The sequence below is a fragment of the Galleria mellonella genome, unplaced genomic scaffold (genome assembly GCF_026898425.1).
Source record: "Galleria mellonella isolate WM207_F2 unplaced genomic scaffold, CSIRO_AGI_GalMel_v1 utg87, whole genome shotgun sequence".
In the NCBI taxonomy this organism is placed as follows: Eukaryota; Metazoa; Arthropoda; class Insecta; order Lepidoptera; family Pyralidae; genus Galleria; species Galleria mellonella.
In genome coordinates this window covers 3011389-3031804 of record NW_026442166.1, presented here as the reverse complement: position 1 = coordinate 3031804, position 20416 = coordinate 3011389, and the positions used below count along the sequence as shown (strand labels likewise).

Sequence of the window (20416 nt, the reverse complement as noted above, 5' to 3'; positions counted from 1 at the left end):
CCTATTAATTTAGTTTACTATCATCATAAGTAAATAAAGTATTTTCAACCGATTTCAAAACGAAACAGGTTCTCAATTCGATTGTATTTTTTTGTATCATGCTTCGGTTCCATAGGTCATCACTGCATTAATAGCTGTAAATCATTTTATACGTAAATCATGAATATGATCATTTTTTTTATACAACTTAGAATGGCTGACGGCCCACCTGATGGAAAGTGGTAACCGTCGCCTATAGACATGAGCAGTACCATGGACATAACAGAGTATACTGTTTCGCCCATGATACCACCCATGCGTTGCCATTTCTGAGGACTCAGGTGTTATTCCTCTGTACCCAGTAAATTCACGTCATTCAATTAAATTTCTCAGTTAATTACATGCCTAGATGAGGAACTGCAAGGAATATCGATTCCATTTATTTTCATTTATTCCGTTGTCTGTCTTCTCATAAACAAATCTTCTGTTTTGGAAGCATTAATTTTGAGTTTCCATGTTTTGAAAAATGTAAAGAGAAGATTGTGATTTGAAGATGTGATTGAGGAATAAAGTCTACTAATAACTAAGTCTGAAATCTGGTGAGATATAAAAGTATCATCAGCATAGCCAGCAAAGATTTTACCAGAGGGAGACTTTGTACAAAAGTCGTTTGCTCGGGCACCTCTGTTCCATTCGTGTTTCAACCGTGAAGCAGTTGTGTTTGCACGGCTGTGTTTCGGTTTGAAGGGTGGTATATGGCAGTGAATTTACAGGGTACAGAGGAATAATACCTGAGTCCTCGGGAATGGCAACGTATGAAAGATATCATGGCACTGCTCATGTCTATAGGCGACGGTTACCACTTTACATCAGGTGGGCCGTCAGCTTGTTTGCCATTCTAAGTTGCATAAAAAAAATATTAATAAGATCAGAACAACGCGTGAATGGATTGTAATTATGAAATATACTGGATGTTTACGAGTATCTTTATTCTAGTACTCTGCGCTAAAATCAAGATTTTGGCCAAAAATAAAACACCGACTATCTATATCTATAAAAATCTAGTTATTTTGATTTAAAAACAATTGTAGTAAACTGGTGGTCTACCATGAAATGTAATTCCGAAATTTTGGGCTCAATTTCGTGTTTTTGTTCGTATCAAAATCGACCCTGTAAATGGAGCTTAACATTTCGTTCATCATAAATCCTATCCTAATCGTTCAGAGGAACGATATTTTAACATTTTTAATAATTTTAAACAGCGTGTATTATGTAATTTTAACATCAAATTTCTGTTTCGTTTGTCCCCGAAATTTCGGAAAATATTTCATGGTAGGCCCTCTGTTTTATAATTTGTCATGAAGCTACTCTGTATGCATTATTAGGTCAACCTGAGAGGGTATATTGCTAACAATGAGGCTATTAAACCTCATTACTAACAATCCCTTTCCCCCCGGGAAAGGAAGGGGTGGCCCATTCTATACCGGAGCCACATGACATGACAAATATATTTATTAAAAATTTTCCTTTGTTGCAGGTCACAAAGATTCGTGCTCCGAGGAGAGTAAGCAGCACGAGATCAAACCGAACATCGAGCGACCGCACCATGCGCTCGGAGCGCGGTTACACATCGCACACAACATACGGGCTGAACACTTACAAGGTAATCCATTGATGCTATAGTTTGGCGAGATAATAAGAAGCTCTTCGAAGAAGCAGCAATGTAAAGCAACTGTGCGTCAATGTGTATGTGTGTGTGCAAAGTTATGTCAGGGTTGCCAGACGCAATGTCTCCAAATTTTGGAGACTCCAGTTTAAAATTATTTTTAATGTTTATTTATTGAAATAAATATAAATACCATTTTCTTTAAAATTATAAACAAGCACTAACATTTTATAATACCAACTGTTTTTACTATGTTTTAACTAGTAACTGTCATTAATTTATTTAATTCTCTAGTATATATACTTAAAAAAAGCCAAAACTAAACTACCAAAACGCTCTGTGACATTTTTTTTTCTTCAAATATTTCAACAATTCACTTTTCTCACCATTTCTCCAAATGCTAAATATTTTGCCAAAATTGCAAAAAAAAAATAACAAAAAATCTGGCAAGATTGAGGTAATATTATTTAATTTTATTAAAGACTTTATAACAATGTAGTGATCTATTCATTGAGTGAGTTACAATTGAAAACAGGCTCTGAAGGGCTAGAACCCAGTGCCGTAGAAACCAATAAAAAAACTCTGGGAAGCATTTCATTGGTTGATTAATTGAAAGAATTTATCAAAAATATATTGTAATGCGTATTATTTCTGCGTAACTAGGGAAGCGCGAATCCGAATGATTTTGCTACTCTAGCTACTACTAAATCGCTATAACAACGTCACAGTAGGATGAATAAAATTAGTAATCGAATGATTTGAAAATCATTCGAATGATTTGGTCAATCGAATAATTAGTAGTCGAATTTTTTTTATGGGTGAAAATGGAATGGTAACCCTGCCTGCGCTAACGGGATACGCTGGCGGAGCACCAGTGAAGGGTGATAGATGAGAATGAAAACAGGCCAGTTAGTCCATCATGATGAATTCATCAGGAATTAATCATGATAGTTTCCAGGGAGAACCGCGAGGAGGTCGACCTGGTTGCGTATATTGCTAGCAGTGGAATTCTCAGTTTCCATTACTAACAATCCCTTTCTCCCCTAATAATTATGTTAGGTATATAATTAAAAAACGAGGTCATGTTTTTTATCAATTGGCATACTTTGTTTATTATGATAACAATCTGGTTATTATTTCCTACGTTAGATCTAGCTGCACAAAGTCGTTTGTTTGGGTACGTCTGTCTCATTCGTGTTTCTGCTGTGAAGCAATTGTGTTTGTATGGCTGTGTTTCGGTTTGAAGGGTGGGATATGGTAGTGAATTTGCAGGGTAACACCTGAGTCCTCAGGAATGGCAACGCATGGAGGTATCATGGGCAAAAGAGTATACTCTGTTATGCCCATGGTACTGCTCATGTCTATAGGCGACTTTCCATCAGGTGGGCCGTCAACTTGTTTGGCATTCTAAGTTGCATAAAAAAAAGTTTGATTATTTTCAAACTGTGGGTGCTGTAAGAGGCGACTAAGGGAACTTAATCGTTGAAAGATGGGCAGCAGCGTTCTTCTTACTCTTTCACTCTTACCTCTTTCACTAATAGTCAAACTGCTGTTGCCAATCCGTTTGCCAAGCGTGACAACTCCTGGCAAGCTCCTCCTAATGAAAAACTTTCGTAAGGAACAAGCCCGTTCCTTATGGTAGTCTACGAGGGAACCCTGTTTGATAGTGAATAAATAACACCTGAGTCCTCAAGAATGGTAACGCATGGAGGGTATCATGGGCGAAACAGTAAACAGTATGTTATGTGCATGGTACTGCTCATGTCTATAGGCGACGGTTACCACTTTCCATCAGGTGGGCCATCAGCTTGTTTGCCATTCTAAGTTGTATAAAAAAAAAAAAAAGAAAATGTTGATGAGAAATATGTAAATTATTATGATTTTTATGTTCAGGTGGCATCCACCAGCAACACAGTGGCGGGCATATGGCGACGGTGCCAGTCAGCATGTCCTCGTCAGCATCAGACAGCGATAAGCCCGCCAAGCAGAAGAGGCACAGGACAAGGTAATATTTCAAGCAGGGGCTTGATTCTCTTAAAAATATCGTTTAATTTAAAAAGTCCTGAGAATTATGGTGTTATATCTTCATCTATGGAGTCATAACGCCATAGTTAGTCCATATCCTCTAATTTTACTGCCATATCTGGGTAATGTTATTTAGATAAGGCATCTCTCTACAAACGCTTAGTCAAAAAAATCTCCATTTTTTTATTTTTGTATGATTATATATATATATATATATATATATATATATATATATATATATATATATATATATATATATATATATACTATACATATATATATATATACATATATATATTTAAAATTTTTGTCATAAACTATTTATGCAAAAAAAGTAAATAATTTTTATCTTTTTCTTTGTGTGCCGCCAAAGTTTGAAATCGTTAATATATTAACAAAAAAAAGGTTGAGAATCACTGGACTAGAGACTTAATTTAGGCGATTTGTGAAAGCATGTTTTTTTTTGCTGGGTGAAAATGGTGATAGATGAGAATGAAAACAGTATATAATTCATCAGTTATATAGTTTCCACCGCGAGAGAATTAATTTAGGAGATTTGTGATTGCATGTTTGGATAGACATTATTGTTATTATTCGAAGTATATAAAAAATGCTTTACTTTGTTAAAAAAAAAGACATATATGAGTGAATAATTCGCTGTTTTTTTTTTCGATGTTCTGTCTAGAATGTGTATATCTATAAAATCTTGGCGCCTTCACCAGATTTGTGCTCGAGTAAACATCTCAGTACTTACTCATGTGAGAACCAGTTCTTATTTACTTATATGTCTGTCTCTTTCCAACACAGGTTCACGCCCGCACAATTGAACGAGTTAGAACGATGTTTTTCCAAGACACACTATCCTGATATTTTTATGCGGGAGGAGATAGCCATGAGGATCGGCCTGACCGAAAGCCGAGTTCAGGTTAGTCATGCAATTACGACTTTATCTGTGAGTCATTGATCACTTTTTCCTGTGCAAATTGCAGGAAATTTATACAAAATGAGAATAAAAATTATAGTGAGAAAAATTTCGATGCACACATACAAAACAAAAGCCTTTTTGCATCTAGGTTTTCTGAATGATTTTTTTTTATATTAGATTTGTGCGCATTTGACCACAATTTTATTTTAATCACCGATATCGACTGAAGAGGTGGTCTAATTGAATCTTAGTAAATATTAATCCCTTTATAAATACATCAAACTTCTCATAAACCTATTTTAGCTTTTAAATTGCTTTTTCCCTTTTTTTCACACAAAAATCCCAATTTGAATGAATGAATGAGTATACTTTATTTGCATTATACAATATAGGAAATAAGACAATTTACAAACACAACGATACAATTGTATAAGTACAGTAAGGCGGTCTTGTTGCTGAGAGCAATCTTTTCAAGACAACCTTAAGGTGGATGTTATGGACTAATTGTTGTACAAGTAGGTGTGATAGTACTGTATAATTAAAGATAGTAACAGAATAGTATGATAGTTAAAAAAGTTTTGTAGAAGTTTAAGTTTTTTGTGAATTAGAGATTAGTTTTTATATATGTCTTCAGATAGCACGGTGATATCTGCGAGTCATTTCTTAGTAATTTTAAGATCGTAATCCTCACTAATGACCAAAGATTGGCATTTTTTTTTTATTTTTGTTGTACTACCAGATTCAGTGCTTAATATTGGCCGTTGACCCATTCTTTGAAATCGGTATCGGTATTATATTCTCAGTTATAGTAGAAATAATATGTCCTTCTCTTCTGGGGATTTATAGTGAGCCATTCCCAGCAGTGGGATTTTAATAGAATCTTTAATAGATTATTACTATAGCAATATTGTTTTATACATTTTTATACATCTTTAAAACAGCCCAACTATATTTTTACAGTCGTATTTTGTTTTTAAATGCAATTACTTTCTTTAAAATATAAAAATATATATAAAAGGCCAGCAGCACACCTGCAATGCAAAGGTAGTCACTTACCATCAGGTGAGCCGCATGCTCGTTTGCCCCCTGTGTTGAAAAAAAAAAACATAAACTTCGAATTGAGCTACCAGTACATATTTATACTAAACTAAAACGTGTCAGTGAGCCTGTTCAAATAATATTAGAAAGAAAACCGTTAGTTCACATCCGTCGATAATATTAAACGCCTAAAACGCACTTAAAAAATAAAGGTCCAAGTACACCACCTTGCGGGATGCTCTTCGCACGTTGCATATAAAACTTGCACTATATTGATACATTTCACAAGACCTTCTACCTGATTCAACCTTCACAATAACGTGAACAACCTTCGCTTCACGCTTCAAATTCTTTTACGTGTGAGTTATGATCGTTTGAGATCTATTGAATTGGGTGGTCGACTCAGTCAAACGCTTACAGAAAATTTTACGACCTTTGACATGGTATTTGTATTTTTTGAGTTCATATTAAACTTATTGATTTTATAAAACGAAAAATAATTTAGAAGCCATTCAAAAATATAAAAATATGGTATTAATGGCGACATCAGTAGTTTTATATTCATAATGTAGAAGTTGAAGAATCAATAATAAATAATTGTATTGATCGAAAATCATTTGTCCATTGCAAATTAAATAATCCTATGGATCTAAGTACAATGGTAATACATGAAGTATATGAGATGGTGGAACACAATATTCTGTACTTTACATGGCATTATTAATATGTATATAATTTATTTTTTTTATTTATATATCAAGTGATATGATGAGCTATCAAATGAGATACCAAAGCAGAGTTGTAAAAAAAGAAATTGTACCTATTCAAATAAGGGAATTGTAAATATTCTTTGCACAATACTGTAAACATTTATTAAGTAGGCAACAGTAGACAAATTAAGTTAAAGATCGTCAAATAACACATTTGTGATTTATAGATCTAATTTTCACTGTTGTAAAACTACAAAAGATTAACTAACACCCGTGATCGTAAACCATCTAATTCTATCGACTAACTGCTTTTCTAATCTGCTAACAGTTACTTTGTATAAGCACTTAGTTTCAAGTTAAACTATACTTTACATTAGACATTAGGTTAATTTGTGTCGTGTGTTGACCAATATTTGTATTTCGTTAACGCTCGTGACATACGGAGTGTTAGGGCGACGAATTATTTCTAGTTTACAAGTTCTGTTTATTATTTCGCATCATTGTTAAGTTTTTATTTTCTTAATTTCAAACACAGTAATTCTTAAACTTAGTCAACACTATACAAATTTAATGTTCTTGTTGCGTTAGGCAAAATGTGGACATATTGAGTTTACAACAATGGCAACAGTCTGACTTAAGAATCTTTGTTGTGAGTTAATTTATTTTATAAAGTTTTTTGTCTTTGGTAGAATTTCAATTAATCTTATATAATGCAATATTTTATTAATCATATAGAATACGTGCGAAATTTTCTAACGATGGATGATTGAATCTATGGATAGATATTTGTTACTCTTTCATACAAAAATTACTTAACAGATTTGAATAAAATTTGGTACACAGCTAGGTTATATTCTAAATTAGCACATACAATACTTTATGTAGTGATCTACGCGGGTAGAGCCACGAGATACAAGTAGTTATAAATAAATAAAATATTGCAATTTGAAAATGCTTTCCTGTAGTAAATACATATTAAATAGACGACGTCTGTAAAGAATGTTCATAAAGAAATAATCAAAGACATTGCTTTAGACTTTCCCTTCAGTACGTTAGACTAGAATATGCGCTAAATGTGGACATGTTCAATACTGTGTTAAATACAACAGTATAGATTAAATAATAGTTCTTCTATGGTTCAATAATAGTCGACAAATATTTAGAACTTCCCTATTACGATAGTGTGAGAGTATTTATAGAAATAATTATTAAATATAACAATACTCTTAATGGATAGAGGCCGAAGCCGATACAAGTGTACCCAAACTTATTTGATAGCTTTAATGTATATAAAACTGTAATTAATTTGTTTAATATTAGAATAGTTTGTATAATAATTTACATTTAAATTTGATATCAAATCTCTAACAAGTTCGCCAACTTGTTGTATCATAAACCTGACAGTGTGTTACTAGTTAAGACTCTTGTTTTAATACGTGAAAATTGTTTATGTATCGATATATTTTTGTAGTGAATCCTTTCACTATTTTTTTAATATTTTGAAATGTAGAGCTCTATTTCAAAACGATTGATAAGAAAGATGCATTGATTGATGGGGTTTAAAATGACTAGTTCAATGGAAAAACATCCAAATAGAATGTAACATAAAATTCTTTGACAATACGTAACATATTGCTGTTAATACCTACCTAATAATTTTAAAATTCTTAATGTTTTTAGTTTTTAATCTAAACATAGAAAAAACTGATTTGCAGTAATGAGAAGTAGGGAGCTTTATTGGTTGTGTTGATTATGTATTATGAGAAATTAACTTTATAAAGACTTTAAACCTTATTGCTTGTATTGCTGTTGAATCTAGAAACTATTTTAATATCAGAATATGAACACACGACCAAATTTATCATCGCACCGTTCGCCATCGACAGGAATTTCATTCTCACACGCTTGAAACTAAATGGTCGCGTACAGTGCGGTCTCAGAGGAATTTTCTCCCGCGAACGCTCAAGCTGTAGAATGAGATCCGTGCCGAGGTTTTCCCTGAAGACTACAGTGTGGGATTTTTTAAATAAGGTGTGATAAGGTTTCTTCAGAGTCGGCAACGCGCACGTGACAACCCTAATGCTACAGGCGGGGGAAGGGGTTATTAGTAATACGGACTACCAGTCGTATTGCTAGCAATATACCCTGTCAGGTCGGCCTCCACGTGGCTCCCCTTGGAAATCATCGTGCTGATTCCCAGGTGTATTTGTCACGATGGACTAACCGATCTGCCTTTATATTCTCACCTGTCATCCTTGACTGATGCCCCGTCAGTGTATACCGTTAACGCGGGCGGGGTTGCCATTCCGTTATCATCTATTAAAAAATAAAGTGTTACAGGTGTCCATAGGTTACAGTGACTGTTTACCATCAGACGGGCTTGTTTGCCACATTCGTGGTATAAACAAAATAAACCCGGAACTTTATACAGGCATATTTATGTTACTTACTAAGTACATATTACATCACAAATCACAATATTCCAAAGCCGAAGATTTTGTTAAAAAAAAAAACCGAAAATCGAAATAAAACAAACAACACTAACGTCGTGTAAAAAATATACGAGTAGCGTCCACAAATAAGTACGACGTTTAAAAAATAATAAAAAAAAAAGAACAATAAAAAGCGAGAGAATCTCGCGGTGTGGCGCGAAGTGCCCGTGGTACAGTCAAAAATGAACAAAAATATGTTTGTCTGTTTGCCTCAGTGTGGTCAGCAGACGTAGACAATCGGCTACTGTACTGTACAGTTTTAATTAACCGTGTGAAGTTTTATTTATAGGCTTTTGTGGATTGTGTTAGAAATAATGTGGCTATTGATTCGTAGTTCGGCTATATCATAATACGGGGTTCTTGTATCATTTTATTACTGGGTAAGTGTTTTATGTCGAAGTTAGATAGTGTACACAGAATTTAAAGATACTATTATTTAAATTAACTGCTTTTAACATAATACTTATTGTGGTGAATTATTATTTATACTGTATGTTTAATTAATTAATGAAATATATTATTTATACATCATTTATGTAAGTATCTATATAATACCATTTTACCTTCGGCTGTTAAATTGGCTACACAGGTTACACTCTGGGTTTGTTGTACGCGTCCGTGTAGCCTAACTTCAGGCTGCAGCTGAAAATCAGTGCTTTGCTTTTAAGCAAAACTATCACTGAGCTGTAGCCTATTTGGGCCACTGCGACACACTTGGTGAAAACATATTTCCATATTTCATCTTTTGTTTTATATTAAAAAAAAATTTAAATATTCTGATTGTATAAACTCATTTGATAATTTACGTGTGTCATAAATGGCTCAAATAAAGTGTTTATCTATCTATCTATCTATTTATCACTTACGTAACGAGAATTAAAAGGTTTTCAGTTAATAAATGTCGCAATATTTTTCCCTCCCATTCATAATCATCATTATAGTAGCCGTCATCTGTCCACTGCTGAACATAGGCCTTCCCCACAGGTTACTGTTATAGGGAACGGTCCTCAGCCACCTGCATTCTACTCCTGCCCCTCACATTTGTATGTTAAAAATTACTAAGAGGTCTAAATAAAAAAAAAAAAGCAAAGAAATATTTTCCATGAACTCTTACGCGTTCATTTTCTAATTATTTTTATTTCTTTGTTTATTTATTTATACTTTATTGTACACAAAAAAAAATACAAACATATATATTAAATAAAGATGTACAATACAACAGGCGAGCTTAACTCTGTAAGAGTTCTCTTCCAGCAAATCTGTTTGTATTAAATTATATTTTAGTATATAAATTTAAATCATTGCTATTTTTGTATACTGTATCTGAACTGGAGCCGCGGCTGCTCCGGCCGCGTATTGGCAAACACCGTCAGTCTGTATTCATATTATTTGCTCGTCTTCACAACCAACTCCACATTAACTAAATACGCAGCCGACTGCACCACTGAGCAAATATAACAAACACAAACGGAACAGCATCTTAAGTATAAATAAACTGGGTGGAAGCGATACTTATGTAGGTATATACTTTCATTTCAATCGAGTCAATGCCATCGAAATATATTTATTTAACTCTTTGTTGCACTAGAAACATAAAAATATATTTACAATGACATTTAAACAGATTAAATTAAATACTGTAGAATAAAGTATACTATAAAATATATACATAAAGGTACAAAAGGCTAGGGCAATCTCTTATAGACAACCTTTAGTTAAAGGAGAATATATAGAAGTGGGTAGGTAGAGCAAATGTAATAGTCCATTACTGCAGCGACCAGCAACTGAGGCATTGATGGACGAACGTACAAATGTGGGCCGAGGTGTAGCCGAGGCACACATACGTGAGTCCATTAATGCCTAGTTGTGGCCAAGGCTTGTATAGTACTTTTCTCAAACAATGCGCGGAAATCAAAAACACAATTTTACTTTTTAAATTCAATGACGAATTACGAACAATAATAATTCTTCACGCGCCATAATGTTCCGTTGTTTTTTTTTCAATAAACAGCTTTCTATTTGCAAGCCGGTTCGAAATTTAAATAAAACCTTGTATTAGTTACCTCCTTGGTAGCCATGTTTTGAAGTAAAAGGTCATTCCATTTTTAAATTACAGGACAGATATGAGTTTACATAATAATTTATCTGGCCGCAAAACACTACAGATATGGATTTTCATACAACTTTTGTCGGCCGCTGCCCGCATGTATCTTGGCCAGTACGGCAATTTTGATTTATTTCGAAGAAGATTGTCAAAATAATGCTCACATTTCCAAGCATGTTTGAGAAAATAATTATAACGTGCATAAAATACAAAAACATAGAATGGGCCACCGCGGCATAGAATGGACCACCCCTTTTAAAGGGGAAGCTTATGTTCAGTAGTGAACAGTTAAAAGCTGATGTGATGATGATGATGAATAGATAATAGATAGCAGTAATATCTATCGATTGTAAGAAGAATTTTGAAAATCGAATAGAAATAAATTGTTACGGACGTGACGTTATCGTAGAACATAAAAAAAAATTGGACGAATTGATAATTTCCTCCTTTCGGAAATCGTTTATAAACAAATCATAGTCTATAACAGAGTAAATAAATTATATTTTTGGTATAAAATGATTAATAAATATTCGAAAAACTCCAAAACACGGTCGGTGGATATAACGCATTTTAGCGAGACCATAAAATTGTGGCCATAAAATACTTGATCGTATAAAATAAACCTTATGTCAATAATATAAGGTTTACTTCGATGAGGCTTTATGGCATCTCTATCGGTACACGTAGCAGATTTCGACCCCAAGTCTATATAAAAGGGCTTTGAGAGATACCGAGTTTTACATCTGTAGATACCGTTTACTTAACTGTCAATATAATACATCAAAACTGGTTGTATTCCACGATTTTGCCCCCATGAATTAGGGACAAAAATGTCTTAAGATATGGTCCATCTTATACTAAATTCTTTATTAATATTATAATTTTTTAATGAGTGATAATGAAACGGTAACCCCGCCTGCGCTATAGGAATACGTTGGCAGGGCTACCAGGGAGGGATAACAGGTGAGGATGTAGGCCAGTTAGTCCATCGTGACGAATTCCACTAGAATTAACCACGACGGTTTCTAGGGGAAATGACCTGATAGTGTTTATTGCTAGCAATGGGCCAATTAGACACCATTACTAACAATCCCTTTCCCCCCAACCCGTCTGATTATAAACGTTTAATAAAGTAATATAGCCTATGGACGCCTGCTACTTTATTCAAATCTATGATATAACATTTTTTAGAAATACTTCAAAATAAATACTTACATTCCAATAAAAGTTTACACTTAAAATTATACTGAATAAAATAAATTTATCAGTAATATAAACTTTATATAAACAGTATCTAAACGTAGTACATTTTGTAAATATTTCTTACTTTTTCTTTTTTTCATAATTTATTTATTCATGCAAGTTTTTTTCTCTAAAGTAGCTTTGATTGCAAGAAAAAGGTACTTGCATATAAAAATAAATTGTAAGATTAATTAAAGATTGTGTCCCACGAAAAACAAAGGTTGACTGTAAGAGATCCCTTTATGGGATAAGTCCGCCATTGTATATTAAATCATTTACCAGTGTTTAATCTGAGTTATGTACAATAAAGATTTTTACAATACAATACAAAGACCTTAATTTTGACAAAATCGGTTATTTTGGTTTTATATTGAACCGATTTTGATTAAATTTCTATGGGACCAATCTATAGGTATAACCTTTTAGAAAAAATAAGATTTTTCCAAATCGGTTTAGAACTGATGGAGTTATTATGTAACAAACATAAAAATAGAAACCGAATTGAAAAACTTCTTTTTTCTGAAATCGATTAACAAGAAAGGCATATTTTTTGTTCCTCTTTCTTTCCTTGTAGGTCTTTTTAGTCAAATTCTTTTTTCCTGCAATCAAAAGTACTTTTAACCTTTTATATATACATATATATATATATATATATATATATATATATATATATATATATATATATATATATATATATATATATATATATATATATATATATATATATATAGATGTGATAATATATATTATTATATGTATCACATCTCCCATATTTAGAACTAACAAAATTTTTCATCGTGCCTCCCACCAAATTGTTTATAATATAATTACTCCTCTCCATCCAAAGGTTGGCTGGAAGAGATCGCTCTTAGCGATAAGGTCGCCCATTGTTTTCTCATTGTGATTATTTCTTGTAATTGTTTATATTTATAATAAGTTTACTATTGTAACCTTTTGGAGGAAACAATAAAGAGTATCTATCTATCTATCTAAGTAGAGGGGGTAAGTGGGTTCAGTTCCATTAATTATCTTTAGCTATTTTCTAGTCAGCATCCGTTGCAGATTGCTGGCTCGGTTTAATTTAAAGTAAATGAAACTATCAGCCGCTTGATACATTGAGAGAGAGAGAGATCTTTGGTTATTTATTAGACGTTGAGAATCGTATTGGGATATATGATTACTTGGGTATTTGCCTTCATTCTATTCACTATATGATGTTTTATATATGTACTTAATTTTTACTTCTACAAGGAGGAAGTTTGCATTTCGTCTGTATTTTTTTTTTTTTTGGATTATTATGTATATATAAATGTGTGGTATAGAATAGACCACCATCATCAAAAACATCACCAAAAATGTGATTGCGGTTGCCAACCCAAATGCCAAGCGTGGCAGCTACTGGCAAAACCATCCTATGGTGAAGGCATATGTTCAGCAATGGACAGTTACGTAAAATAATATATTTAATTAAATTCTAATATATTTGAATTAAAACATATTCTTAGAAAACTAATTATTTAAAAGGTAAAATAATTTATTTATACATGCAATTAATGCATATTAAAACCTTGAATTTATAATAGAACTTGTGGAACAAAATTTAAAAATAGTACCATGAAAAATGTAGCACCGTATTAAGTCCGCGGTGTTCATAAAATAAAAATAAATAAAAAATGTCCCCACCCTAAAGCCGTATCATTCACATTTCGCTTGCAAAATCCTTTCATTATTAAAAAGATGCGCGCCCTAGTGTTGGGCCCGTGTATTTTATTTTTATCGATAAAATTAATACCGGAAATTTTTATATTATTTTAATGATACCTAGAATCGTGTATATCGTGATAATCATAGAATTCAATGTTGAAAGCTCACGTTCGCTCTTATGCCATTCTATTTATGAAGACTATAGTTTTATGTCCTTGTACTCCGTTATTTCTACGTCATAAACTAATAATATATAATATTATACACCTATTAGTACTTAAGAATCCTCCCTTATATTATAAATGTGTGTTTAATTACTACCTCGTGACCTTGACGCCTCAATGGGTCAATTAATCTGCCATAAGGAACGGGAGTGTTCCTTATAATAGTTTACCATTCGAAGGATTATATTTGTCAGTAGTCGCCATGATTGGCCATCGCAGTTAGTTAGACGCTGTTGCCCATCTTTTGACTACTAAGTTCTTTTAATTGCCTTTTACGACATCCACGGGAAAAAAAAGGATGGCCCATTCTATACTAGTAGCACACGGCAATACCAAGCTGGTCTACATTAGTATACGAAACCGTTTTATTTTATACCACGAAGGTGATAAACAAGAATACAGCTCGTCTGATAGTAAACGGTTACTGTAGCCTATATGTTATATAAAAAAAAAATGAAATATAAAAATGTTACAGAAAATACATTTTCACTTGGTAATTCGGTATTGGATGCGAATAATATATTTTTACTAAAACACATTGCTCAAACTACCTCATCTGTTATTCTCGACGGTGGACAGTTGAAATGGTTCTCTCGTTCGCTTACAAGGAAAATCTTTTTCCGTCATTAATTATTCTGAACATTGTTGTTATGACTTTTTATAGTGCATTGATACGAATCTTCTTTAATTATTTAATGGATTTATTTAACTGTGACAGTGCATTCAAATCAGTCAATAGAATTTATTATTTGCAAAGGAGAGAGCCTAACTGCAGTTGCCAATCCCACTGCCAAGCGTGCGATTACTGGCAAAACTCCCTTTATGGGGAATCGATGGATATAAGTTTCTCTCTTGGGTAGTTCTGCCGGTAGTTGCCACGCTTGGCAGGCGGATTGGCAATCTCAGTTAGTTTTAAGAAGGACGCTGCTGCTCTCGCCCTCCTTTAGTCGACTTACGACACCCATGGGAAAGGAAGGGGTGGCCTATTCTATGCTGGGATCTACACGGCTGTAGATTACCGCTTTAAGATGGGCTATTTGGTTATTTGCTAATATAAATCTATTTAGATTTTTTCAATCACACAATTAATTAATGGAATATAATTTTTATATTTCGATATCTTTTCTTAAAAAAAAAATTATATGTCTTTTCGTAATGAGGTTAAAGTTGAAATTTGTTTTCTGTGCTGGTACGACACGGCTATTGAATTGGAGAATTAATGTTAATTTACAAAAGTCCATAGTTTATTAAAATAAATTTGTTTAATTCCGCTACTATACGCGTGCGATTGCCAACTATTTTTTTATGCAATTTATAATGGAAAACAAGCTGATGACCTACATACATACAGACATAACAGAGTATACTTTTTCGCCCAGGATAACCCCTATGCGTTGCCATTCCTGAGGACTCAGGTGTTATTCCTTTATACCCTGCAAATTTACTACCATATGCCCACTCTTCAAACCGAAACACAACCATGCAAACACAACTGCTTAACGATAGAAACGGAAAAAATATTTTGCTTGCTGTAAAAAAAATCTGAAGATACATACGTAATTTGACGTTGTAAATTCAAATATTTAAAATTTAATGTATCCAAGAATAATCATGATGCTGATCGGTGCGTTTCGTTCGTTTAAAAATAACAGCTGTGAAATTATCTGTCAATATTAACTGTATCACGAAAACGCCGTTCTTTTTTTTCGGATTAAAATCTACTATAATTTTATTTATTATTTAAATTAGTTTTTATGATTTTTTTTTATATGAATACACATAAGCAGTACATAAAATTACAGTCGACAACAAATAAGTTTTTCATATAGGACTTAAATGTTAACTTTCAACAACTTAGCGAGACCATATATCATGGAAGTTTGCGGATATTTCCATCGAAACATAATTATCGTGTGGACACCCCCCGACATTAGAGAGCATTAGCATGCCGCCCCGGGCCCGCTGTATTAAGATTTATTAACCCAATAACTCAGTCTCTAAGTCCCGAGTCGCCGGTCAATGGGACGTGTTATGTTTCATTATTTGTTGTACAATGATACGGTTCATTGCGAAATATCAATAATTTATGTTAGTACTTTGATTTTAAGCATTTTGTTTATATATACTGTTAACTGACCCAGCTAAATGGCAAATTTGTTTTGCCCTCTACTTATTATCTGTCTGGTCTATTTTTTCCTTTTGACCTAGCGTCTTCAATAACTCTTTGCTTGTTTTTTTTTTTTTAATTTTTCCTACCTATTTACTGATACTATGTAAATAATAATTGCAAAGAATTTGTATCTTATATGAAGATTATAATACTTACTAATATTATAAATCACTTTTTAGCTCAATGTGTGCCTACATCACTATCCTGTATCTAATTTTCGGTATTAGATTAAGAAAAATTGTCGATTATTTTTAGTCTGTGCTCAGAATGCTTTGGAGAGTTGTGATCTCGACACTTCCTCCTTTTTCGATCCGCCATTGTTTTGTGTAATGTGTGGGTGTGTGACATTTAATAAAACTTGTTCCAACTATAAATACTATTTATTCAACCGATTTTACTCCAAATAACATAAGTATTTATTTGGGAAAAAGAAAGACAGAACATTTTTATCTCCATTAATCAATATACACCGGTCACACGGATAAAATTTCTTAAAAATAGCGATCTGAATAATCTTAACATTAGATACAAATACAAACTTGCTGTTCCGAAGTATCAAATAGATAAAATTAATAGGTCTTTTATGGGAATTGGCATTAAATGTTGTAATAAGATACCGAAGGATATTTTGAATCTACCTTTTAATAAATTTAAAGCTATTATTAAAAAAAATACTTATTAAACAAAGCCTATTATACGTTAAACGATTACTTGAATGACAAGCGTGCATGGTGTTAATCGATCATGCACGGGTTTTTTAATGACCATGTAATTTTAGACATAGTACATTTAAATAAATACGTGTAGGTACACATAATGTTAACAGAGATTCTTGAGGGCTCTTCTCAACAGATAACAACTTTCCGAGCCCTGCAGTAGATTAAAAAAAATATTTGAATAAAGATGGTTTGAATTTAAATTTGAAGTTGCGTCTATTATTCATACAAAAATCACGCACCTTTCACAATTATTAAAAAACAGGAGTGATAAGTTAAAATTATCGACACCTGGTCATTACGCTGCGCCCATATATCGATCGACAGGTGTTTTTGTTATCGATATTATTTTATGTATTAGTTAATCACTAATGCTGCATATATAGGGTGATATTTTTTATTAAATGTAAACATTTAATGAAAATTATGCAATTATTCAATAATAATGTAATCTTAGTTTTTTATTACTTTCTTAGTTGGTTTAATACACTGCTTCACATTTTGCTTCATTAATTTGATTCCCATACAATACAATAAATATTTGTATTTGTATGTCTGTTTGATTGCTTTAAATTTTATTTTTTCATATAATATATATATTTTTACAAAAAAAAATGTTAAAATTATTGTATCTATTGTCTAGTGCCCATAGTATAAGCTCTGTTTAGTTTTTTTAATGGATGATAATGGAATGGTAACCCCACCACATACAGTATATTCTGTGATATTCATGTATATAGGTGAGGGTTACCACTGTCAGGTAGGCTGAAGGGAAAGAGATTGTTAGTAAAGGAAATCTAACAGTCCCATTGCCAGCATTACTCTATTAGGTATGACCTCCAGACGGTTCCTCTTGGAAACCATCTTAGTTCTTTTTTTTATACAACTTAGAATAGCAAACAAGCTGACGGCCCAGCTAATGGAAAGTGGTAACCGTCGCCTATAGACATGAGCAGTACCATGCACATAACAGAGTATACTGTTTCGCCCATGATACTCCCCATGTGTTACCATTCCTGAGGACTCATGTGTTATTCCTCTGTAACCTGTAAATTCACGCTATATCCCACCCTTCAAACCGAAACACAGCCATGTAAACACAACTGCTTCACGGTAGAAACACGAATGGGACAGAGGTAACCAAGCAATCGACTTTTGTACAAAGTCTCCCTCTGTATTTTTTTATAGATACATCACTGAGGACTCACTAAACTGTTTCATAATCACCTATCATCACTCTTAAGTGCCCCGTATGTGTACCGATAGAGCAAGCGGCGATACCTTACCATGTTTGTCGTTCTACTTATAAGGTGAATAAAAAAAAGTTGGAGAGATAAAGGTACATATCGATCTATGATGTTACTAGCTAAATTAAGCAAAATTTTAACTTAGTTATTCTATAGCCGTGACGTCGTCGGCTTTATTGTATAACACTGCATTCAAACAGCCCATAAAACTATAGACAATTTGGAAAACCCTAACGTAACTACTTCTCTTCATCGAAAGGTTGCCTGGAAGAATTCGCTTTTAGCGATTAGGTTACCCATTGTTTTTTCACTGTGAACATTTCTTATAATTGTTGTGTCTATAATCCAAAATTGGGTTTCTTCAAAAAGGGCATATTGAGATTTCTTATGGATCAGCAACGCGCACCTGACATACTTAGTGGTACAGGCATCCATAGACTATGGTAACCCCGTTTACCAGCAGACAGGGTGTATGCTTGTTTGTTACCAAAGTAGTAAAAAGTATTTTGAATAAATAAAAAAAAAATATTTAAACAAAAGTAAAATTGGAATATAATAACATACAAACCCTACATAAAACGTATTTAAATTACAATGAAACCCATATCAAAATGTTTAGTTTGAAAGTAAACGGACAACGCCAAATGCGACTAGTTTTATACCATTTACAGATATATCAAACAAGTTATGGGTCCCTTTTTATTTTTAAATAAAGTTGCCATAGACAAAATAACATTCGTGTAACATTTTACAAGCTAAGACACCCCAATAAACACTTTTCTCAATATAAGATAATATTGCCATGCCGAAAAAATATACCCTCAATCGGCCATTCCCCATATAACGGGGATTTAGCCGTGATTTAGCATTATTTGCAGCCATTTGCAATAAAATCGTATTGAGGATCAGTGGAAAGTTAATTTTGCTGGTAACACTGGGGTTAGGTTATTAAGTAGGGTCACTGGAGGTTGAATTCGATTCCCAGGTGAATTCAGAGGTGATTCTGTTTAGGTATGTTTCTTTTAATGATTTTCATTATTAGCTTTTCATTAATAAAATTAAGCATTAAAAATTTCAATAGGTACATATTAAATTTCATTTAGATTTTTGCGTAATGTCGGGAAATTTAGAATTGCGCCATAGTACCAACTCCTTCCGTTAGACCGCATTCAAAGTCGGGCGGCTCGAATTATCGATAGTCAACGCCTTACTGTCCGACTTGATCCACTGAAACTGCGCAGAGATGTTGCATCTCTGTGCATCTTCTACCGAATTTATCATGGGGAGTGTTCTGAGGAATTGTTCGGATTGATACCTGCTGCTAATTTTCACCACCGTAAAACCCGCCACAAACTAAAGTTTCATCCCAATCATCTGGACGAGTGGCGGTCTTCCACCGTGCGTTTTTCAAGGCTCTTTCTTCCACGCACAACCATTCCTTGGAATCACACACACCGATACGACACACACACACACACACACACACACACACACACACACACACACACACACACACACACACACACACACACGCACGCACACACACGCACACACATGCACGCACACACGCACACACGCACGCACACACGCTGACACGCCGACACACTCACACGCTCACACGTACACACGCACACACGCACACACGCACACACACACGCACGCACGCACGCACGCACATACGCACACACGATCACACGACACACAAGAGTTGAAGTAAGAACCACGTACGTAATTGGTAAAAAAATACAATCAGTCCATCTCACAGTGGATTATCACCTATAAACAAACAGACGCCTAAACCAAATCTAATTGAGCGTCGTAATCCGTATTCATAATAAAGCAGCTGGTCGCTCCCCTATGCCACAGCGTGATGGTACAGATTTAAAAGTCAATATGGGGTAGGGTGGAATAATTAGGTGGACGCGGACACCCTATAGTGCGGTCGGTGAGATGTTAGGGTTGAACTTTGATTAGGTAATTTTTATCGGATTAATATTCTTTTTTTTTCTCAGCAAAAAATTAATAATAAATAAATACCATTGAACATATTACACAGCGCCATCTAGTTATTTTAAACTCTCGCGTTGTTTACACATATTTAAATCTAAGAACAAGATTACATAGAAGGAGTGATAAAATTGTCAATTCGTAGCAGGCTAGTGTATAGAAAATGT

General features: G+C 33.6%; 1 protein-coding gene across 1 annotated transcript in view; it reads left to right on the top strand.

The window, feature by feature from the left end:
- LOC113514910 (homeobox protein orthopedia-like) overlaps window positions 1–20416 on the top strand; it is a 47409-nt gene that overhangs the window by 4786 nt on the left and 22207 nt on the right. Inside the window, exons 2-4 of the mRNA XM_031911307.2 lie at window positions 1517–1642; window positions 3539–3650; window positions 4478–4595. Coding sequence (XP_031767167.1) covers window positions 1517–1642; window positions 3539–3650; window positions 4478–4595 — 356 coding nt within the window. The remainder of the gene's footprint in view (window positions 1–1516; window positions 1643–3538; window positions 3651–4477; window positions 4596–20416) is intronic.